Consider the following 23,625-nt stretch of genomic DNA (forward strand, 5'->3'; position numbering starts at 1 on the left):
GAAGAAGAGCTCCAAATGTCACTCTTAGATGCTACCAATACCAGGATCCTGGAATCTGACAAAGACCCAACAAAACAGTAAGAGAACGGTAATGAACACATTCGCGAAACTCCTCCCCACGCACTGGCAGAGAATGCAGCAAGTCATCGCAAAGAGGACACACGCGATCAGGGTGGCTCCAGGTCTCTCTCCGCCCCTCCCTGGTGCGGCCCACGCTGGGCTCACCTGGATTTTGTCACACCAGCCGGCAAAGTACCGGAAAGTCTGCACGGACATCCCGATGTGTGTCTTCAGTGCCAGGGTGTAGACGGCCCCCGAGTCCAGGGCTTCGATGGTGGCCAGCTCCTCTTGGTTCTCCTCTAAGAGGTCTGCAAGTCTGTATGGCCAGGAAGAGATTCACTCAGCAAACACTGACGGGGCCGGGTCACATACACAGGCACTGTCCTGCAAACAAGAACTCAGAGCAGAGCTCATGGCCAGGTCTTGGGCTGGGGGTGGCCTGGTGGGAAGCACAGATTCAGAAGGGACTTCACAGATGACCACCTCGGGACTTCCTAGGGGCGAGTGTGGTGCACTGAAACAGGCATATCCCATAGCCCGGCCGAGCCACAGGGATCCACGGTGGGGGAGTGGGAATGTGGGGAGCTCACACACGCAGACTGATGCAGGGTGACAGCCTCGGGACCCTCAGGACAACCACACTTGCGGTGTCTGGCTGGTATAGGAGCATGCTTTTGTTTTATGAGGCAGGGTCTCACAGGCAGCCCAAGTTGTCCTTAAACCCACTACGTAGCTCAGGCTGGCCTCAAATTCACAGGATCCTCCTGCTTCAGCCTCCCAAGTGCTGCCATTACACACAGGTACCACCCCGCCTGGTTGGCACAGAAATATTTTCAAAAGTAACTGAAGAGGACAAGGTAGAAACAGGGTATGAACACACCACCGGGTCCTGTTTGGTACCCGTTTCTTTGGGTAGGTGAATGCAGGTGTGTGGAATGGCTGTGAAACCGGCTGAATCGCCCTTCTTATTGGTACCCTCCCTCTGATGCCCGGCCTTTCCCGTTGCTGCCCTGGGCTTTTTACAGCCAGGCTTGAATCCCCCAGGCCCAGTGTTTGTTGCTCTTAGAGATTTGTTGTTGGTGGTGATCTTTTTGAATCAGGGTCTCACTTTGCAGTTCAGATCGGCCTTCAGCTCGCTTCGTAGCCCAGGCTGGCCTTGACCTCACAGCGGTCCTCCTGCCTCAGCCTCCCGACCGCCAGGATGGATGACAGGTGTGTGCCAACACCCCTGACTTCTCTTAGAGATTTTGACTCAGGTCGGATACTTGGCATCACTGGCATCACTTAGCAGCAAACAGAATCTCGGCCGAATCTAGTTCTCGTGGTGCCTTCCCCACCACTGCCTGCGCTCTCCCTGACCCTTAGCACTCTGACTCCCTCCACGCCAGATTTGGAATTCCTCCTTGGAAACCAGGCTGTGGACCGCTGTGCTCACCTAGCTCGGTCCATTTCCTTGTGACCTTGGCGGGTGACCTTTGCAGACCGCCCTGCCTGGGGGGGGGGGGCAGGGCCCAATTCCCTGGCTCCCTCTCGGCCACCAAGAGCCTTGCAGGAAAGCAGCCTCCATGGCCGCCACCCCTGGCTGGAGTGCTCTGTGGGGGCCGCGCCTACATACTCATAGACTGCTTTCTCCCCCTGGGCCACCCTGACGGCCGCAGGCAACCGTGTAAAATGCAGGAACCCCACGCACGATTTCCCATGCGCAGGTACACGGTCTGCATGGCACCACAGGGCAGGCCGGGAGGCTGAGCACGGATTTGGGAATCCTGAGAACTCACCTGTACATCAGCCGCCCTCTGTCTCGGGCGTTCATCCGTCCCCACTCGCCGTGTTCGAAGGCGTCCTTTGCGGCAGCCACTGCCCTGTCCACATCCGCCAAAGATGCGTAGGCCACTTTGCATATTGTCTGTTTCAGAGTTAGTAAAAATAGGTCACATAACAGGCATATTCCTGAGAGTCTTGAGATTCTTATACAAATAGGAAAATTTTTTTGAGACAGGGTCTCACTATGTGGCCCAGGCTGGGCTCGAATTGGCAGCAATCTTCCTGCCTCAGCCTCCTGAGATTATAGGTGTGCACCACCACACCTAGCTAGGAAAAAGTATTATAAAATCCCAAGAATTTTAGGATAAAAAGTTAACATGAATGGTAGCATGATCAAGAAGAAACAACTAGCAGCTGGAATCACTGACCCAAAACTTGGCACTGGTTTTGCCATGCCGCCCTGCAGAGGGGCGCAGGGAGGACCTGGGTTTCCCCGGCGCCTTAGGGAGGCTGCTGAGCTCTCGGCTTGGGCTTTGGAGTCTGTAGACCTGGGTCCCCTGAGAAGTGAGCCAGGGGCACCCGATTCCTGGAGGGGTGGCAGCACCAGGCTGGGCGGCCCCGAGGACACCACGCTGGAACCCAGCACCAGGCTGGGCACCGCGCTGGAACCCAGGCCCCGGCCACCCTGCACCGGCCCGCACTCACAGAGCCGTCCGCGGGGTTCACCGTGGGGTAAGTCTCCCCGTCCTCGGCGTCCACGAACTCTCCGTTGATGAAGCACTGGTGCGGCATCCTCACGGTCAGGCCGTTGGCCTCTTTGGACACCTAGGAGACGACAGACAGAGTCCTCAGGTCCCCGGCCCAGCAGCCTGGGTACCGGGCAGCAGAGGGACACTCGTTGGCCCTTGCAGAGGCGAAGCTGGGGCCAGGGAGCCTGGGGGCAGGGGGTGGGCCTGGAGATGCCCTGGGGCCCCCGAGGCAGGAGGGTTCCAGATGCAGCGACATTGCCTCGTAGTGGCAGCGTCTGTGGAGCTCAGCCTCGCTTTCCCTAAATCTTTGCTTTTTGGTATCTGGATCGAACTCAGGACTTTGCGCTTCCCGGGCAGGTGCTGGGCCCCTGAGCTTCATTCCCCCATGTTTCTTTGCCTCGCTCCTCCCCAAGGGGCACCTTCATCTGTACACTGGCTCAAAAGTGGATTGAAGCTACTCGATCGCCTTCTATGAAGCTCAGGTTTTTCAGCAACACAATAGGAATAATAACCCGTGCTTCCTATGGCAAGCACAGCCTTCAAAAACAAAGCAGAAATGCATCCCGCACTGCTGTTCCCAGGGCCCTTCAGGGCTGGGGGTTTAGCTCAGCGCACAGCGCCTGCCTGGCAGCCGTGAGGCCGTGAGTTTGGTCCCTGGTACCAAAAAAACCCCAACCAAACAAAAAGAGCAACCAAGAACCCTTTCAGGGTGAAAGAAAGGACATGAGCTAGGAGCTTGAGCCCACGGCAAAGTATGCAGGGCCTGGAAAAAGTGGCCCACAGGCAGCCGCAGCACTCAGCGTAGACACAGCTCGGTTAACACTTTCCGTCTCCCTGATGTGAAAGACCTGCAGTGACCAGGACGGTGTTGGTGCCGCCCTGCACACAGAGCAATGCGCGCGGCTAGATTCACCTGAACACCTCCTTATCCTCAGGGCAACCACTTGGAAATAAAGCAATGGTAAAAGAACCAAGAAGTGAGGACTTCCGGGAGAACATGGCGGACAGATAACAGCAACTACCGGAGGCTCTCTGAAAACTAGGCTCAGAAGCCAGGAATGGTGCGGACTAAAGAGACATAAGCAGGTAGAGTTATGCTCTGCTGACTCAGGAACGAACTCGGCTGAGAGAAACTAACTTGGAATGCAGTCCTGGTGCTAAAACAGGAACAGAAAAGCCTCGCTGCTGAGGCTGGACCCCACGCCATTGGAAGCTGCGATTTGGGTTTCCCGCCGCGCAGTGGCTGGCTGCCTCTACATCGGCTCAGCAAGGAGAGAGACGCACGGAAACTCTGAGAACGGGAGTCTGTGAACGGAGTCGAAAACAGGACGGGCAGGGAGGCATGTTCTGACTTGTGGCGAGGTGAGTGAGAGAAACTGACACTCCACCACAGTTTGACTCCAGCGGACTTTCTGGGCCCGGTGGCGACTCCAGCCACACATTCCCCTCTCGGGCGGGATTGGTGAAAAGTGCCTGGCCTGCGTGACGCTGCCGGCGGACCCCGTAGGCTGGCCCAACCCAGATCCCAGAGCCTGACGGAGGCTGGGAGGCCGGGAGGGGCGGGCCCCACGTAGGCTGCCTGGTGTGCAGCAGTGAGTGGGAACACCTAACCGGCGCAATTCGATCAGGCTGTGGCTGACAGGGAGAGAAGCTGGGCCTCTCATATAAGCTTGCATATATAAGGAACAGAGAATATGGGAAGAGGCAGCAACAAGAAAGGCTCCTCGGCCCCCAATTCTGAGAAACAGGCAATAGCAGACACCACACCATTACACATAAGGCGCCATATAGAGAGCCTCATAGACCAATTCAGGAATGAAGTTATCAACGACCTGAAGCTAGAAGTATGCAAAATAGTTAGAGAAATGCTAAGCACCACCCAAGAAAAAACAGATGGTGGAATGGAAGAACAGAAAAAAAGGGGAGAATTGTTTGATGGAGAAAACAGGGAAAGCATAGAATACGTGAAGCAGGTTCAAAGGGACTACCAAGAAACTAAGAAGTCTATCGAAGACTGGCATAACAGCTTGAAAGAAACTAAGGACAGACTATCTGAACTGGAGGGCAGAATTGTAATATGGGAGAATGAAATGAAAAACTTCTTAAAAATAACAAAGAAACAAACAGCAATAATACAAAGACAAGAAGATGATAAGAGGATCCATAACTTAAGGATTAAGAACATAAAAGAAGAAGTAGGGACACAAACAAATGAACTACAAAAGCTACTCACAGAAATAATCCAGGAGAATTTTCCTAATTTAGCAAAAGGTAAAGATACTCAGATGTATGAGGCATACAGGACCCCAGCTACCTACAACCCAAACAGAGCAACACCCAGGCATATAATAATAAAAATTCCAGAAATTCAATACAAGAACAGAATATTAAAAGCTGTCAGAGACAAGAAACAGACCACTTACAAGGGAGCACCCATCAGAATTACAGCAGATTTCTCTGCACAAACCATCAAATCACGAAGAGCGTGGGGGGAAATAATTCAAGCTTTGAAAGATAATAATCTCCAGCCAAGATTGAGATATCCTGCACAACTGTCCCTGGAAATTGATGGAAAAACAAGGTGCTTCCAGGATAAAGAGGAACTGGGGGAATTTGCAACCACCAATTCAACTCTACAGAGAGTATTGCAGGATATTCTAAAAAAAGAAAAATACAAAGAATCCAGAAATAATGGAGGCCACAACGAATGGAGCAGAGAACAAAGTGAAGAAGACAAACTGACAGCTACTGACAGAATAAGAGCTCAACAGAAATGAGGCAGAGAAGATTGGATGATAGGAACAGCTATTTTGGAGAAAATGACATCTTAATAGGTAATACTGATTTAATATCATCTTGTTTTGAAGTCTCATCTAGCTTTTGTCCTTCTGTCTCCAATGGTCCAAATAGGTTGTATCTTACTGGATTTTCTTATGTATGATAGTATAAGCAAAAACCTTTTAAAGACAAGGAGATTTTACAGAAACCATTGTTCATTTTCTGTTAGTCGATTCTAAATACTCTGTAATGCTGTCATTCTCTTAAATGGTTTTACATTGTTTTGATATACTTAATGCTACAGTACGAAGTTGTACTCAAGGATTTCAAGGAAAGAGACAATATGGTAACTACTTTTAGGTCAGTATTATCTGGTGGTGAAACACTATTCTGCTTAAATGGTTATGTTTTGATCTGTGCTGTTTCGTTGTTATGCCCTCTTTTATCTCAATCTCCACTCCATTATTTACTTTTTTATTTTTATCCTTTTAATTAAAGGAAAAAAATAGCAGGATATATTATAGTAACCCACTTTGACTTTCTATTATCTCAGTTTAAAGCCCTGTATTACTCTCACCATCTGGTTTTTAACTGATGTTCCCCTATTCTGTTTTGCTGGATAGTATCAGGTTCGAAAATTTAGGCATCAGCTGTGAAGATAATGAGATTCATTATAACGCCCATTCTCGTTGACTTTTATCTATTTTTGAAGACCTACAATGTCTCCAATGTTTTGGTTTTGTCGGTTTTATTCTTTACTGTTTTGTTCAATTGTATTGTAACTAATGATATAGGCAATTCTATTAGAGATAGCGGGAGGCATTATGGTAACCATTGTTGATCACCTTGTATTATGTTTTCACATTATCTATTATGTCCACCCTTTTGACTTGACCGATTCTGTTCTGTTATATCACATTTGGTTTTACTCTCTTCCAAAAAAGTAATAAGAACCATGGGAGCAATGAAACCCAAAATGTGTAATAGTCATTGTACAAAAGAGAGGAAAAGAAAGTGCTCTATACTATATAACTGCATGTATATTTAAGTGTATAAGATAGAAAATGATATCACCGAGTCTTATTGGATCATTGAACAGAACTGTTTGCAGTATCATTGATGGAATGTTCACTTTACAAGCTTTAATTTTGTGACTTAAACAATTATTTCTAAGATGACAATATGTAATCCATTAACTAGTGATTTCCTACTGTTCATTTTTTTTCTGCAAATCTGTATAACTTGTACCCTTTCTCTGCTTTTTTTTCTTTTCTCCTTAAATAAAAAAAAAAAAAAAAAGAACCAAGAAGTAATTAAAATGCCGGCCTAGGCAGAATCTAACACACAGCAGCGCGGGAAAGGAGGGAGGGGGAGTCCGCGTGGTGGCTCACGCCTGTCATCTCAGCACTCGGGAGGCTGAGGCAGGAGGATCGTTGTGAGTTCGAGACCAGCCTGGGCTACAAAGTGAGCTCAAGGCCAGCCTGAACTGCACAGGGAGACCCTGTGTCAAAAAAGACACCCCCACACCCCCAAAAAGGAAAAGAAAGGAGCTGGAGCTGGAGCTAAGATACACAGAGATCACAAGGACACAGACAGATCGACTCCATCAGGACAGGACGAGGCTGCTTGCTGGAGGACGGGGCTGAGAACGCACAGGGAATCCACGGAGCGACAGAAAACACTCGGATCCAACGTCCAAACGTACCAGGGACTCACAGCTCCACAGCAGAGTGACTGCCCTGATTTAGAACTGGACACAGGACTGGCAGAGACGCCTCCAGCCCGTGGTGTACACACGCGGGGAGGCTCGCGGGAAGCAGGTACGGGGGTGAAAACCGCAGTGAGACCCCGCTTCCCAGCTGGGACACAGCCAAGGGACAAGAGACGGACAGTGGCCTGCGCTGGGGTTCCGGGAGCCGGACCTCTTGTCCACTGTGGGCGAGTTATAAGGTGCGCAGTTGCTGGGGAACACAGCTCGGCAACTCCTCCAGAAGTGACAGTCAGCGCACGACTGGTTAGTTCCACTCCCCGGAAGTTGCTCAAGACAACCCAGGATGTGTGTGAGAGCGAACACTTACACAGGAAAGGCGGCTTTTCACATCCGCCAAAAGGAAGCGATGACTGAAGCGCATCCACTGATGAACAGGCAACTAGCACGCCTCGCGGTGGAATATTGCTTGGCCAGGGAAAAGGGTAGGTAATGATACACGCTGTGGTGGAGATAAACCTTGAACGCACTATGCTACATGGAACTAGCTGGGCAGAGAAGGCCACAGCATGGGGCAATCCACAGGGACAGAAAGGACATGAGTGGTTTCTACAGAATGGAATGGTCGCCTGTGGGCGCAGTGCTTCTCTGGGGGCTGATGTAGCAGCTTCAAAATTAGAGGTGATGGTCACTAAATTCCTAAAACTACTGGGATGTACATGTTAAGTGGGTGGGTTTTATGGTATCCAAATTACAAATTTATAGAGACAGAAGCTCACTATGTAGCCCAGGGTAGCCTCAAACTCTCAAGTGATCTTCCTGCCTCAGCCTCCCCAGTGCTGAGATTACAGGTGCGCCCCCACGCCCAGCTGACAAAGCTATCTTTAAAAGGTCACTGACGCAAGCAAACGGACACAACAGCGCCTCCTGGTGTGTGATCCTGCCCCATCCGCCCCGAAGCCCAGCAGCCGCTTACATAATCCACGACCAGCTCCTCCTCGCGCTCCTCTCCACGCAGCCTCCTCACCACCTTCTGGATGAAGTCGCCAAACCTGGTGGCCAGGTAGACGTCCTCGTTCCGCAGCTGGAGGCCGCCGCACTTCTGCCTGATCTCTTCCACCAGCCTTCAAGCAGGAAGCAGCTTGTGTTACTTTCGTTTCTCAGGACTTCGGGGACCCTGCTGCCAGCATCTATGGGGTTCCCATGCCAGGCTGCACCCCGGGACATCATCTGGGACAGCAGAATCCCCAAGTTTGGTAAGACTGGGGGTTAGCCTTTCGAATGTTGGCATTATAGCCATGCACCACCATGCTTGGCTCCTCTAAGTATCCTGATCACAGAAAATAGTGTTAATAATGGCTTTCATACACTACTTAGAAGTTTCTGGGAACTTCTGAATCATTGCTGAGAAATCCATAATTTTTTGTCGACTTTTTTTTTTTTTTTTTTTTTTTTTTTGTCTTTTTCCTTTTTATCGGTACCGGGGATCAAACTCACGACTGCCTGCCTACAAGGCAGGCGCTTATGCCGCTGAGCTAAATCCCCAGCCCCCTGTCGACGTTTTTGAGACAGGGTGTCACTATATAGTTCAGGTTGGCCTTGAACTCACTGTGAGCCCAGGCTGGCCTCAGACTCTCAGCAGTCCTCCTGCCTCAGCCTCCTGAGTGCTGGGTTCACAGGCATTTGCTACCTATAATTTGAGGAATCAGAAAACTTGCTTCTTGATAACAGTGTATTATTTAGATGATTATTTTTGCTTCCTAGGGTAAAATTTCCATGAGTAAAGGGACTTTGTCTAGCTTATTACTGGATCTCCATTTCCAAACTGTCTTGGTAACTCTCAAAGGTGACAGGAGACAGGCAGTGGGCAGATGGCAGAGAGTGACCTCCAGGACGCAGACTCCACCTCCAGAGTCCCTGAGGAAGGACGCGTGTGAGCAGGAGGCGGGTTTACCTCACGACATCCATTGACCTCGCTCCGGATTTGAAGAAGTCCGTGGAGGCTTCGATGACCTGGACGTTGCTCAGAATTCCAGCCCAGATGACCTGCGGGAAGGGAGAGAGTGTGAGGAGGTGCCCTGGGAACCACGCGGCATAAGCTCCCCAACCTAGGTCCCTGTCCCTGCCTCTTCCAGGCCAGCAGAGCTGGTAGGTATGAATGGGGGTGACTGGCCCTGCCCTGCTGGCCCCTGGGAAACCTCCACCCACGATGCCACGTCCCTGCCTGCTGGCTGCCTGACGGCAAGGGCCTCGAGGACAGGAGAGTCCGAGTCCTGCATCCACCTCTGAACCTGCGCCCCAGCTTCCCGCATGCCCAAGCCAACCCAGAAAAGCTCTGGGTTACGCGGGTGAGAAAGGAACAGGTACACGGCGTGCACACGCATGGACACTTTGGAGTTGGTTTCCCATTGCAGCTCACACGGAGGCAGGCACCCAAGTTCCCTCCCCACCCCGGAGGACGATGGTGCCTGTCACGAATATGCTTCCCTTCCGGTGGGCCCCGCTGCTCACCTTGATGGTCTCCGCCACCCTCAGCTCCTCGGCTGTGAGTTCCACTGCTGATGCTTCGCCTGCCGAAAAGTACTGGGAGGCGGCGATCATTTTCCCGTCCTCGAACTGCAGATTTCTCACCAGCAGCTGCAAAACAGCCGCAAGGCGAACGTGAATCCTGGGTTGGGATCGTCCCAAAGCCGGTCTGGCAGGAGGAGGAGGAGCGGTGTGGACAGGACCCCTGGGCCACGCCAGACAAAGCCGATCCCTTTGAGCCAGCGTCACAGGAGACTAAGAGTCACTTCCCAGTGTCCACAGTGGGTACTCACCGCTTTCCCATCGCTGCCAAAGAGGACAAGTCCACTTTTGGTCACAAGCCCAGGCTTTGTGGCACCTTTAATGTCCAGGGTGTCTCCGGGAGGCACAGAGCCGCTCAGCAAAGATGAGCCGTAGAAAGTCACCGCCTGCCAGAGACCACAGCGGCTGTCACATCGGAAGCACAGTTGAGAGGGGCACGAACCAGCCTCACCCCGCCAAAGCACCGACGTCGATGTCACACCCACCACGACACCGAGGCACCGTCTCAGTGTGATCACGGATGACAGTAAAGTGCACATTGCCCAAGGCGGCACAAAGCCAGAGGCGTCTGCCAGGGCGAGGCCTGAGGCTCAAGAGTGCCCGCATTCGGAGGTGGTGGGAGGAGAGACCCGGCCCTGAACGCAGGGCTGGGGGTTGTGCAGGTGTGGGGGTGTCAGTTGGTAAAGGGAACAGCAGGGCACGGTGCTTTGGGTCTGTTCACAAAAACCAAGATCTGTAGCCAAGAGCAAGTGACGCCAGCTGGTTTATAATCCCGTGACCATCGCCAGAGTTCACGGGACTCTCGGGTAAACATTTACTTAACCAAACCCTGGCTCTGGCAGGAAGCAGGTGTGTCTGAGTGTGTTAGTGCATGCTATCTCATTTAGGTTCACAGAGCTTCCTAGGGTCATCCGTAACCGAGGCACCCTGGGGTTTAGGTCACCTGCCCAAGGTTCCAGAAATTTGTGGCAGAGACAGAATTTTATTTTATTTTGGTACCGGGGATTGAACTCATAACCTTGAGCTTGCCAGGCAGATGCTTATGCCACTGAGCTAAATCCCCAGACAGAGCCTGAACTTTAATGGCAATTTCTGCTTCAGACGTCACAGTCTTTATGACCGCCCTGACCATCCCACCGTGGTCACTCTGATGCACACGCACATTTCACAGATGTCTACTGGGGCCTGGGCTCCCGCTTCAGGTCTGATGGGAAAGGGAGGCAACATGGAGCCCTGGCTTCCACCCAGGGGACAGTGGTGCAGAGTCCTCCCCACACAACATGCTGGGCTAGGGCGGCAGAGGGACCTCGACCCCACCCTGCTGGACAGGGAGGCCAGGGACTCCCTCGACTCAGGACAGAGGTGCCTTGTCCCAGTCCTGCTGACCTCTCTCCCCTTGGGCCCCTCCTCACATGCAAGGGTCTGGCTCCTTGGACCTTCCTCCTCCCGAAAGTCCTGGACCCCACCTCGGGCTGCCCCGCTCTCTCTCTCCACCTGGTCCCTTCTTCTCCAAGCCCCAGCAATGTGGCCAGCTCTTGGGAGCCATTCCCTGTACACTCACGGGAGCATTGATGTCATGGTGCTGTCTGGGTTGATTTGAGTCTCTGTCTCCCCGCTGGAACCAGAGCTGTACCTGGTGTGAGCTTCCCAACCAACGCCCATCCACACTGGGCACAGAGTAGAGGGCCACCGCCCCTGCCACCCAGGGGCTATCCTAGAAATAATGCCCGTTCCAAAAGATGTGGCCCCCCGGACGCACCTGCCCGTTTATCTCAGCCCAGGCTCCGGGGACTTTATCATGACCTCGGATCCAGTTGTGTAAAGCTTCGGCGGTCTGGTCCCAGCGAATCTAGGGCGGCACAAACACAGGCCCTGAGTCTGCGGTGGCAGCGACCTTCCCATCCGCTGGCTCGGAAGGCGCAGGTGTGGGCAGGCTGGTCTGGGAGCTGAACATCTGGCTAGGAAAGGGTAGATGGGGAACCGCAAAGGCAAAGGGCTGCGGGCTTGGAGACGGCCTGGGATGGACAGAGGTACCTCAGCGTTCACCTTCCTCTGGATCCCTTCATAGGTCGCCCCCTCTTCTGGCTGGGGGATGCGGGGAGCCTTCCCATCCGCTATGAGTTGCACAGCTTCCACCTAAAGCCAGGACAGGACCTGAGTCACAGCCCAGCTCACCACGTGGCCTGGTCGCGTGCAGAGCAGAATTACTGCACCAGGAGCGGGGTGGCGAACCCACGGCATGCGCGCCACAGAGGAGCCGTTTGTTATCAGTTAGAGCTCTCAGAGTGTCGCCGTCACTGGCCTAGAGTCAGGCTGTGATGCTAACTGCCGTTTTGTGAGGTCTGCCTGTGTGCCACGCACAGAAAGAGAGGTGGCTCCTCCACATAACACGTCCCTCGTGGCTGGGCGTGACGGTGCATTCCACCAGCGCTTGGGAGGCTGAGGCAGGAGGATCGCCAAGAATTTGAGGTCGGCCTGAGCTGCATGATGAGTTCGAGGCCAGCCTGAACTGAGTGAGATGTTGTCTCCAACACAAAAGCAAAACATCCCACGAATCCAGCAGGGTGGATATTCTTATTCCTGTCTACAGATGAGGAAACTGTGGCCTAAGGAAAAGTTAAACGGTTATCTCCAGATCACAGAGATGGCTTGGGGGTCAGCAGCAGGGCGGCACATGCAAGGGACCCCTTGCTGGGCAGGGTTCGAGTGCATGCTTAGCGCATGCCAGGCCCCGCAGGAAGACTCAGGCTGGAGCAGCACCAGCCCCTCCTTGGGGGCTCACTGGAAATCTCAGCAGTGTGGGTGTAGCGCAAGACTCACTGTGGGGTCCTGTGCTGACCCGGATGATTCTACAACACAGTGTGTTACCGCATTTGATTAGTTCAACTTGCTTTCTAGCTTAGGGCGCTTGGGGGAAAAAGCTTAATGTGGAAATCATTCAGAGATTCATCAAAAAACTAAAACTAGAAACTCCATTTGACCCAGATATTCCCCTGATAGGTACCTTCCAGAAAGAGTTAAAGACATCGTGCCTCAGTGACCCATACGCATCTGTTTACAGCAGCACCATTCACAATAGCTAAATGTTGGAAGCAGCTTCAGCAGATGAATGGGAATAGAAAATGTGCCATTTACACATAGTGGAGTACTACTCTGTCGTGAAAAGGAGTAAACTTTAGTCATTTGCAAGAAATGCATGAACCTTGTCTCTCATATGAGAAAACCAAAGCATAAATAAAGAGCGAAATAAAAGACAATAATAGGAGGTAGGGAGAGGGATCTTCTCCAGGGGAAGGAGAAGGAGAGAAGGGGTGGGGGAGAAAAGGGAGGGAGGAAAAGGAAGTCAGATGTGTGGCGTGTACACCCACTCCACACAGGCATGCAAATGCTATGTATGGCAAGCCTGAAGTAATAAAAATAAATTTTAGAAATGGTAAGGGCTCAGAAGCCTTTGGGACGTGTCCTGTACTCTCCTTTGTGCTGTCTGTCTGTCTGTCTGCTTGGTGTTGAGGCGTCCTCTTGCTGGGAGCTGTGGAAGCTCAGGTCCTTAGCAAGCGTGCTCTCTCTCTCTCTCTCTCTCTCTCTCTCTCTCTCTCTCTCTCTCTCCTTTCAGGTCATCACCAGGCGAGCGGCTCAGCTCTGCCAAACCTCCCTGCCATCCTGCCATGGCATTCTGCCTCACCACAGTCCCAGAGTGCTGGTGCCCGGAAACCATGAGCCCAAATAAATCTCTCGTCCTCTGAACGGACTCTTTTGTCACTGAGACAGAGTCCCTGACCCTACAGCTAAAAAGACAGGTTTGTTGTGGTTGTGTTTTTAGTCTGTAGTTGGCCACATCCAAAGCAAGAAGGCTGGAGGAGGGACCTGGAGGTAAAGCTGCCCGCCTCCTGGCAGACAGGACGTGGGGAGAAGGGAGAAGGGAGAGGGGAGGAGACGTGCTCTCCCAGGTCACGCACCCGGTCACCCAGCTCTTCCGACCAGATCTGCCCCAACAGCGAGTCAGCGATGGACGCCCACAACCACCACCCTCCAGAACCTCGGCCTGGGTGCAGGTATTGGAGAACATTTAGACAGAAGCGTGACGCTGACCCGGCAGTCTAAGTTGCACAGCAAAATCAAGGTTCTTTGTACTTTACAGTTAGTTGTTATTAACAGGGTTGGAGACAGAAGCATCTGTCCAAGACACAGAGCAGCTCAAGTGCTGTTTTTCTGTTCCATCGCTGCTCTACGGGGAACAAGTCAGCAGCACAGACTAAGGGGTTTAAAGCTCCTTAAGTGTACCATCGCACTGCTAAATATGAAACACGTGTTAGCTTTGTGTTCTTAATGAAAATTGGAAAATATCCCTAAAGCTTTAGAGATTCATTAAATTCTTCTTGATGGCATAAACATACTGACCATGGCCTTGACTCCCTCAGGAAAGAGGAAGCCATTATAAAGTGTGTCCACTGTGTCATTGGGCTTGACGTCGCATGACCTCTGGAGGAGGATGGGTCCTGTGTCTAAACCATCGTCAGCCCAGAAGACAGAAAACCCGGCCTTCTTGTCCCCCATAATTAGGGTCCTGTGAAGAGAAGAGGTTCAGGCAGCGTGGTTAAGCAGACCGTCGGATGAAGCACTGGAGACATTAAAGGGGAAGGTGGCTGCAGTGGAGGACCAGATTGGGAACAAAACGATCTTGACTAATGAACAGTGGCGCTGGAGACCGTCAGCGCTCATAGAAAGCAACACCCAGTGGCGCCCGTGTTCGATGCACCCTGGTGTCGGCAGTCTTTCTTGTTTGTTATACAGTATGACTTGTGTGAATCCAGAAGACGTTAGACTCCATCAATGATACTAGTCTTTGACTTTCATATCTCGGCTTCCTGCTTCAGGGGCAAGTAATCTTCCCACCTGGGGCCTACGCTGTCCTGACCTTGGATTAGGCCGAATAAGAATGGAAAACAAAACAAAACGGGATACTTAATGCAATATGAAGAGCAGAACTGATGATTAATTTAGGCTTTATAATTGAGGTATAAATTTCACTTAGGACTGGGCTGTCTACATAGATTACAAAAAAGTAGGCTGATCGATCCAACTGCTTGCCCTTTGTAAAGTTTAGCCCGTCACCTCCCACACCCCTTCACCAAGCGTGTGGGTGGGGTCAGAGTCACCCTGACAGAAACAGACCCTGTATCTGGGGCTGAAGGCTGCTCACCAGTTGATGGCAGACGCGCCCCGGTGCCTGGGCAGGAGGGACGGGTGGTAGACGATGGAGCCGAGCCTCGGGCTGCTGATGATGTCCATGGGGATGAACTGCGTGCAGAAGGGGAGCACGTTCAGCTCGGCCCCCACCGCTCGGTAGGCCTCGGCCACCTCCTGGACGGTCCTGCCCTTGACCCGCCATCGGGGGAACTTGAACACTGGCGTCCCGTCCTTCTCCGCAGCCAGAGCTGAGGATGACACACGAGACAGTTTCTGGCTTTAGAGGGTGATGCCTTGGCTCAGCTGCTTTCAAACTCGTCGCGTTTGGTTCTCCACGCATTTTGACGTGAAGATTTCATCCTGTTGCTCATCTACTTGGTACTCAGTGCCAGACAGAACTCATCCATCCCCGGGAACTCTCTTTCCGTTCCTAATTTGGATCTCACAGCAACCCCCCCAGGACCAATTCATGACGGGTATCAGGCACCCTGTATCACTGTTGGTCTTTACACTGAATTTCAGTTTCACTGAAACACTTACAAATAAAACACAGCGAAAAGCAAATTAGATTGTGACCAGACCTTGACACATCATAATTAGCCACGCTCCACCAGCTTTGCTAACGAGACATTAACCGATGCATTTGTTATGGTTTATATCTCGATGTCACCCCAAAGCCTGTGCAGTTACAGGCCGGCTTCTTCAGAGCTGGCTGGATCTCGAGTGTGTGGTGTGGGACTAAGGTCTGTGACCACTAAATCAGTCCACGATGATCGGTCTGGCCGAGCTCTGGGTGTGAGTGCTGCCCACCCCAAGGCAGTTGTTAGACAGACTACAAACAGACAGAAAGCAGCGGCCGTTGTCACTGGTTGCTTGTAGCTGGCTGCCTCCTGCCTGCCGTGCACGGTGTCTCCGCTGTGAGGCCCCTCTGCCCTGCAGCCCTGCCCTGGAGGCAGCCGGTTACGGACGGAAACCTCCACACACTGGGAGCTTATTAAACTTCTCCCCCTTTAACTTTAAGTGTCAAAGATTTTGTCTCAGCAACAAGAAAAGTAGCCAAGATAACACTGAAGCATATTATTTATTGGAGACAGAATCTCACAATGTTGTCAGGTGGCCTTGAACTTGTTAGATAGCCCACACTGATCTTAAACTTGCAATCCTCCTGCCTCAGTCTCTCAGTGGCTAGGATTACAGACATGAGCCATCTCTCCAATTTATCTCTGTACTGAAAATATATATGGACTCTGCGGCTAGATGATGTTTTGAAGTGTTAACTGCTTCTCTCTATTTTTTAAGAGCAACCTGGTTCCCTCAGGCCTGGGGGTGTGGCTCAGTAGTAAAGCACTCACCCAGCAAGTGTACCGGTTTCAAGGCCAGAAAGACCATCATTACCGGGCAGGACCTGTAAGGAACAGCTTCGGATCTGCAGCCAATAGCCGCTCCTCCCCGCAAAGTAAACACTCTCAGCCTCCAACCCGCACAGGCCAGCTGGGAGCCCTGCAGTGTCCCCTTCCCAAGGGAGGTGCTGCCCTTGGCCAGATGAGGGACTCTGTCACGCCCCGAAGGAGTGGGCTTTGCGGGACAGACAGCACAGCCTGCCTTCTCCATGAAAAGATGTCACCTTACCACACACGTGAGGTGTGATGAAAACCAGGGAGTAAACTGTTAACTTGTTACACATCGCCAGGAGTCCCTCTCACTCCTGACACACTCATCCCCACGTCCCCGCCACGCTCAGCAGCAGTCCTGGAAGGCCTCCTCTGGGGTCTCTGCGTGGCTGCTTCACTTTCTACAACTGACTCAAAATGTTTATGGCAGTTTCTGTCAAAAACAAATATGATGGAGTCCAGGCTGGACTGGCCGTGGCCCCGGCCCCGCCCCAGCCAGGCCAGGAAGAGCAGCGCCTGGCCACAGGATCCTTGAGCCGCGGCACAAAAATGGAGTGGAGCTGTATGGGGCAGCACGTGGAGGGAAAGTCCAGGGAGACGCCTTGCAGCCTGGTGGCAGACCAAGCAAACAAGCAGCCATGTGGCCTGGAAAGCTGGCAGAGATGTCCTAAGCCACGTGAATGCCGGTGCCCCAGCCAGCGGCACGGGGCAGCCCCATGGGGAGCACAAAGCCAGCTGGGGACACAACTGGCCCAGTGTCACCCTGCAGTTGTACGTGGTGCCGCCTGCCATTAACGATGCCTCCTGCCTGGCCCATGGAGAGCTGCCAGTCGACCCCTGTGTATGCCACCCCAGGAATGGCCAGAAGCTGCCGCCCACTTCCAACAGGCAGCCAGCTGCGCATGTAGCGTGGCTCCCACGGCAGCAGGCAGCGCTGTCTGCCACGGCAGGCCTGTTTCCAGTAACCCTAACTGAAGCTTTTCTCTGCACTTTTTGGTCCCCTTTGCTCGCTCCCCCACCCAATCACCAACAATCCTCAACCCGGGACAAGGTGACTCTTCTGCCACTTAGAAACCTAAGTTCTGCAGCCCGAATAATCCTGAAGGACTCTGGCCACCGAGGTGAGGCCCTGATGGGTCCGCTCAGAAGCACTGGAGACGCCGACCCCAGGGCATTCACAAACGTGGGCGTGTACAGATGCCCGAGCAGCACACCGCATGCCACGTGTCAGGAACACGCACAACAGCAGTAAAATGCGGTGACAGGAGAAGCCTGCAGAAGGTTTATGGGAAGGAGAACTAGGTGGAGGGACAGGTGGGTGACTTCGCCGTGTGAAACGTGCCTCTGTGGAAGGGGCCGGAGGGCCCAGGGGTGGCTCCCCTGTTTTGGCATTGAGCTCTCTTGGGCTGTTCTGGCTTCCCTGGCCCACGGTCCTGACAAGCTCCATCAGCGCCCATCACTCTAAATGAGCCCCCGGTGCAGTGTGAGGACTCTGCAGGCACCGTCTCCCCGGCTCCTCCCAGCAGCCCTGAGCCAGGCTCCAGGGGCTGAAGGTTTGGGGGCGTCCCCTTCCCCCTCACGGCCACTGAGTGCAGAACACGTGTTCCCAGCCACACCCTGGCCTGGCCCCGCCTACTCTGGAAGTGGACTCACTTCTTTTCCTTTCCTGGGCTGTCATGAGTCTGAATGGCCATGACCAGTGGAAAGGGGCGACACAGACCCTGGGCCCAGGCACCAGAAAAGGGTTTGTTTCCCAGGATTCACCCTGAAGTGAGTTCAAAAATCACATGCATGCAATTCCACGGGCACGGCAGAGACTACGGGTTACCCCCTTCACCTTGTAGCAAAGGTTCCCCTGGATCCGCCATCCCGAACCAAATCTATTTCTCAGGTTCTCCTGCAAATGGAGGGGACCCGAGTGTCACAATTTGTGCAGTATGCACAGGAGAGCTTTCTCGCTGCTTCCCCCTTCCTGGCTGCTTGCTGGGATGCAGCCCTAACTGCTGATGACCGTGAGAAGGAAGCCCCATCTAGATAACACCGAGACAGAGGATGGAGGGTGCACACTTGGGAAGGAAGCACATGGAGGCCACAACAGTTCTGCCACCAGTTCAGAAGCCAGAGTGCTTGACCGAGTGGCCCAGGACGCACTCACCCAGGGGGTCAGCTCGCCCATCTTCGTCCGGAACCGTGAACACCCCCACCACTCGGTGGCCCTCTTTGCGGAGCTGGCTATAGACTTCCTGTCCGAAGAGGCTCTGGCCGATCAGCGCCAGCTTCAGCTTGTTTTTGAAGTAAACCTGGGGGAAAAGAATTCATCAGTGGCTGCTAAGTACGGACCGGAGACGCTGGGGAACAAATGGACCCGGCCATCAGCTGAGACGGGTCAGATCTGAGTAGGAGGGCGGGCGAGCCGTGCAGTGTGTGAGCGAACATGGTGCCGCGGGAAAGGCTGGGGCGATGCCACTCACGCTGCTGCGGCAGCCACGCGCGGCAGGCACACGAACAGTGACCCAGAGGGACCGAGAGTGACGGCCCGGGCGTCGGCTCCACCAGCCCAGTGCTGGGCTCTCAACACAGCACGCAGGCCTGGGACGCGTTCCCACACATCATGGGAGGGGCTCACACACAGGGAGGGGCTCGCTTGGGCACCTTTGCGCACACGGATGGCACACATCAATCCCTCCTCTAAGGCTTGTCTTCTTCTTCCTTGTCATCTCCTTTAGCTCCACATACAAGAGAAAGCCTGGCATTTGAGGGTCTTCCTTCCTTCCTTCCTGGCTCTGGGGATTGCACCGTCTCACCAAAGGCCGTTTTGTATTTCAGGACAGGGTCTCATGCCAAGTTGCCCTGGCTGAGCTGGAGCTTGTGATCCTCCTGCCCCAGCCTCCCAGAATGCTGGGGTTGCCCTTACAGTCCTGACTTTCCAAGCCCTTTTAATAATTCAGAAAACATGCATCGAAGGTTCATTAATATGCCTTTAACTCTCACGGTGATTCTTTTTACAAATGAGAAAACGGGACCGAGGACGGAGTTTAGTCACTTGCCTGAGGACAGAGCTATCAGGGCTGGGGCAGGACTGTAGCCCGGGTTGTGTCTTAACCGCTGGCGGTGCCTCTGTGGTTTTCCTGGGTGGAAGTCCTCCTCCAACTCCTTTAATAAGAGATGGGGTCTCCCTGTGCTGCCCTCGCTGGTCCTGAGCTCCCGTGCTCACCGGCTGTCCTGCCTCAGCCTCTGGAATAGCTGGGGCTCCTGTCCATGCCACCAAGCTCAGCTCGTCCTTTCCCACTTTTAAAAGCAGGAAACGTGTCAGCAGCTTGCCTGGCCTGCTGTGGAGCTGTGGGGACAGCCGCTGAGGGAAGCTGGAGGCTTCCCCTGTCAGGGACATGACGCCCCTTTCTGAGGGACGCCCCCGGGAGGAGTCGCTGCGTGGCTGAGACATAGGCAATGATGCCTGCATTTCCAGATCTGCTGACACCAGCCTGTCCCTAGCTGCATCGGTGGCCGAGCTCTTCGCAGGCAGCAGATCGTATGCTTTGCTTTTCCACAAACACTGCTCCCCGAGCAGCTGCCCTTGGTGGAATCCTCCAGGCAGCGAGTTAACTCGGCCTCTGCTCCAAGTGCTGAAACTGTACCTCATCTCCCGAAGGTCATTGAAATGCCTGGAGCTAGAGTCTGCCCTGATCTGGAGCTCTTCTGTGATGCAGATGCTACCTTAAGAGAACCTTCTTTCTGAAAAATAAATTTAATAAAAGAGAGAGATGGGGCAGGGGCTTGGATTCTGTTATGCTGGGCCACTGCACTGGTCTGTGTGCCTGCAACCCTGGTGCTCTGGGAAGCTGAACAGGAGGGCCGTAAGTTTGAGACCTGCCTGGGCAATTTAGGGAGGCCCTTTCACAAGATTAAAAAAAATTAAAAAGATGGCTGGGCGAGTGGCTCAGTGGGAAGGCTCTGGGTTCTGTCCTCAGGATTGCTCCCCCAGCCCCTAAACTGGCTGAACTTCAGTTCTCTTGAAAACCAAGTTTGTCGCTTCCCACACAGCAGCATGGGGTGGCACCAAGGGGTAGCCTGGCCTTCACGGGTCCTGCCCCCGTCCCCGGTGGGCACTTCCCTTGGGAATATCACACCAAAGTCTGAAGTAGGCGGTTTTCTGTCCGCAGGAATGCGGTGCTTCTTCCTAATGAGATGTTAGTGGCTCCGATCTGGGCCAGAGGACCCAGGGAGGCTGGGCAGGGAAGGGCTTGCTGGGACGGAATTCCTCAGCTGTATCCAGAGGATGAGCCCTGCTTGGAGCCAGTTAGGAAAGGGGAGGGGATCCCAGGAAAGCATTAAGGAGCAGCAGAAATGGACAATGTCCAGGCAGGAGCAGGACTCAGGGTGAGGGCTGGTGTGAGACCCTGTCTGTATCGAGTAACAGGATCTTACTAGAGCCAATGGGCATCACCAAGACACTGCACAGGATAATGACGTGGGCTGGGTTCTGTGTGAGCCGCTCCTGAGGCCTGGATCTCTTGGGACAGGCACCCTGCTGGTGTCTGCAAACTGAGCTGAGCTGCGCTGGGCTGCAGGGCTGATTAGCCTGACCTCCGGGATCTGCCTCAGGTGGCACGAAAGCCCACGGAACCCAGGATGACAGATTTGCATCCTCACAGTCAGAAGAACAAATTACACTTCGCATCCAGGTAAGTCATGCAGGATTCAGCCAAGGTTCGGGCACCGCCGTGGAGACAGCTGAGCAACAAGGCCCTCCCATTGCATCATTTCATGGAGCAGTGACGTGGCTGTCCTGGCTACAAGGCCAGCTTTTCCTCCCAACGCTGGGGACAGAACCTTGGGCCTCCTGTGTACCAGGCAAGCGCTCTACCATCGAGCTACACCCCAGCCCCAGTAATTCGTTTTAAACATGTAAAGCAGAAAAGATATTTCAAAGATGGTGTCAGCACAGGGACCTATTAGCAGGTGAGCCCAGGAAGGGGCTGGGAGCTAGAGAGAGCTCCTGGGGTGATGCAGGGGAGCAGGAGGCCTTTCAGACTCGAGGGAAGTGGGAGACAGCACACGCGGCCAGAGACAGGACTTTGGGGCAGAGTGCTGACCCAGAATATTCTCATTGCATGGAAACGTAAGGATTCACTTTTATATATATATCCTTCTCATTAAAAAAAAAAAGGTCACAAAGCCTGTCACCCCCTTTGGTCACCACCCCACATCCAGATTCTCACCACCTTCCCCAGAAAAAACTACCATGGGACGGTTTGGAGTGCACCCCACACACCTATTGTCAGAATTAAAGATACACATAGAGTACGATTTTGTTTAAAAAACACGTAAAAAACATTATGTACGTCACTATCCTGTGCATAATGCTCTCTAGCTCTTCTCACCAATGCACAGAACTCGCTCTTTAAAACCTTGATGGTGCGGCCACATCACAATCTACTCAGACATTTCTCCGCTGCGGGAGTCGGCGGGGGGGGGGGGGGTCAGGCATTTAATATGTCATTGCACTGAGCCGGGGTGGCAGGGCTGTTCTCAGCCAGGCGCAGGGGCACTGTTAAACGTAAATCTTAGTGGATAAATCTAGCGGTGCTTGAGGAAATATTTTCTGTCCCTCGCAAACCCCCAAAGCTGTCACACTGGAGTGTAAAATGCTATCTTAAGATCTCGGTTCCGTGATTACAGCCTTGGTCAGCACATCTCCCTTCTCTGTGACCATCTTATTCACGGTGCTGCATAGTATTTATTGTTCTCCACCTAAAAACACCAATGTGAACACCTTGCAAGCAGAAACCATTTCTTTATCATTTCATCCTTTCTTTTCAGAGAGACTGAAAAAGTTGCAAGTTTGCTAAGTCTGTTTCCTTATCTATAAAATGGTAAATGTATCAGTGAGATGTGAGAATTAAAGGACTATATAGGTAAAGCATTAGCACGGTGCTAAGCACAACATCAATTCTGTTAATATTAAATTAGGCAGAATTCAGAACACAGCCACGAAATGCTGTTTGAAGCTGAATTCGGAGGTCCGAAGAACAGACCAGCTGTGCCGGGCGAGAACTCCAGCCTTGAGCTACACCCCGGCTGGACAAAGGTTTTAAAAAGACGGTTGTTCTAGGTAAGAACACCCAGCCACGCCTGAAATCGTTCAGTATTTTTCTAAGTCCACTCTTTAAGACAGAGGATGAAAAATTAATTGTTTTAGGAAGTGTTACAAGTCAGTTTCTTTGTGGGTTTTTCTAGGTTTTTTTTTTCCATTTGTCTTCCATTGCTCTTCTCATAACCCTTAAGAGCGCTGTTTTCTGCGGGTGGTGGTGGTGGTAACGGGCACTGAGCCCGGGGCCCTCCACCACTGAGCAACACCCAAATCTCCTCCCTCCCTTCTTTTCTCTTTCTTTCTTTCTTTCTTTCTTTCTTTCATTCATTCATTCGTTATTCTTTAAAATTTTGAAACAAGGTCTTGCTAAGTTGCCCAGACCAGCTTCCAACTTGCAGTTCACTTACTTCAGCCTCCTACATAGCTGGGAATACAATTTGCCTGGGTTGGTTTTTCACTTTTTAAAGGGAGGAGGAGGCAGAACCTTGAAGAGATAGGGGAGGGGTGGCTAGGTCTTGGGGGGACCTAGCTGGGGGGATTAATGCAAGTCCCTGGGCTAGGTTTGCTCCTGCAAGAACAGGTCCCTCCGGAAGTCCTCTTCTCCACCACCTGCTGTGGCAGGGCAGACACCTCCAGACTGGAGCTAAAGTAAACTCTTTTCTTTATAAAGCATCCAGCCTCAGATACTTTGTTATAGCCATGGCAAACTAAGAGAAACATAAAGCACAGATATAAGAATATCCACCCTTGTCAGTGTGCTCAGTTCTGTGGGCCTCAGGAGATCACACACCACCACAATGAAGATTTAGAAGAGCTCCAGCGCCCCTAAAACTCCCTAATACTAACAGTCACCCCTTCCTATCTCAGCTCCGAACAACCACTGATCTCTACTTCCATCTCTACATTTTATCTTCTTTAAAATGTCAGTGAAGTCATAAGATGTGTAGCTTTGTGGAGCTGGCTCCTCACTCTTAACAAACCTGAGTGTGTTTCCTCCACACCCGTGTGTCTGGTTCATTCCTCCCCGCCTCACTGCACGTCTCGATAAACCACGACGTGTGTATCCCGCCACCTGCTGAAGGCAGTTGGTCCTCCCGGGTTTGTTGAGGATTATGAATACAGCCCCTTCAAGCCCTTGCAATGGGTTGCTGTGGAGCCGTGAAGTTCATTGCTCTGGGAAATGTGGAGGACTGTGATCTCGGAATATGTGAGCATGTTATGAGTGGGGTCTGCCGACTTCCACCGTGTTTTATCTGCTCACCAGCCATCTGCGCGCTGGGGTTTAAGTAATTCTGACCAACACGGACCCGACCATAGAGCCCCTTTCCC

The 23,625-nt window shown here is 52.5% G+C and overlaps 1 protein-coding gene across 1 annotated transcript in view; it reads right to left on the bottom strand.

The window, feature by feature from the left end:
- The window catches only part of Aldh1l2 (aldehyde dehydrogenase 1 family member L2), a 41,165-nt gene that overhangs the window by 16,430 nt on the left and 1,110 nt on the right, over positions 1-23,625 (bottom strand). The window contains exons 2-13 of the mRNA XM_063255492.1: positions 18,361-18,505; positions 14,828-15,062; positions 14,026-14,191; positions 11,662-11,763; positions 11,387-11,476; positions 9,879-10,013; positions 9,571-9,696; positions 9,014-9,105; positions 8,036-8,183; positions 2,530-2,649; positions 1,839-1,966; positions 226-376 (exon numbers count right to left, since the gene is read on the bottom strand). Coding sequence (XP_063111562.1) covers positions 226-376; positions 1,839-1,966; positions 2,530-2,649; positions 8,036-8,183; positions 9,014-9,105; positions 9,571-9,696; positions 9,879-10,013; positions 11,387-11,476; positions 11,662-11,763; positions 14,026-14,191; positions 14,828-15,062; positions 18,361-18,505 — 1,638 coding nt within the window. The remainder of the gene's footprint in view (positions 1-225; positions 377-1,838; positions 1,967-2,529; positions 2,650-8,035; positions 8,184-9,013; positions 9,106-9,570; positions 9,697-9,878; positions 10,014-11,386; positions 11,477-11,661; positions 11,764-14,025; positions 14,192-14,827; positions 15,063-18,360; positions 18,506-23,625) is intronic.

The sequence above is a fragment of the Cavia porcellus genome, unplaced genomic scaffold (assembly GCF_034190915.1).
Source record: "Cavia porcellus strain 051 isolate PalLab524CR breed Dunkin Hartley unplaced genomic scaffold, mCavPor4.1 scaffold_8, whole genome shotgun sequence".
Classification (NCBI taxonomy): domain Eukaryota; kingdom Metazoa; phylum Chordata; class Mammalia; order Rodentia; family Caviidae; genus Cavia; species Cavia porcellus.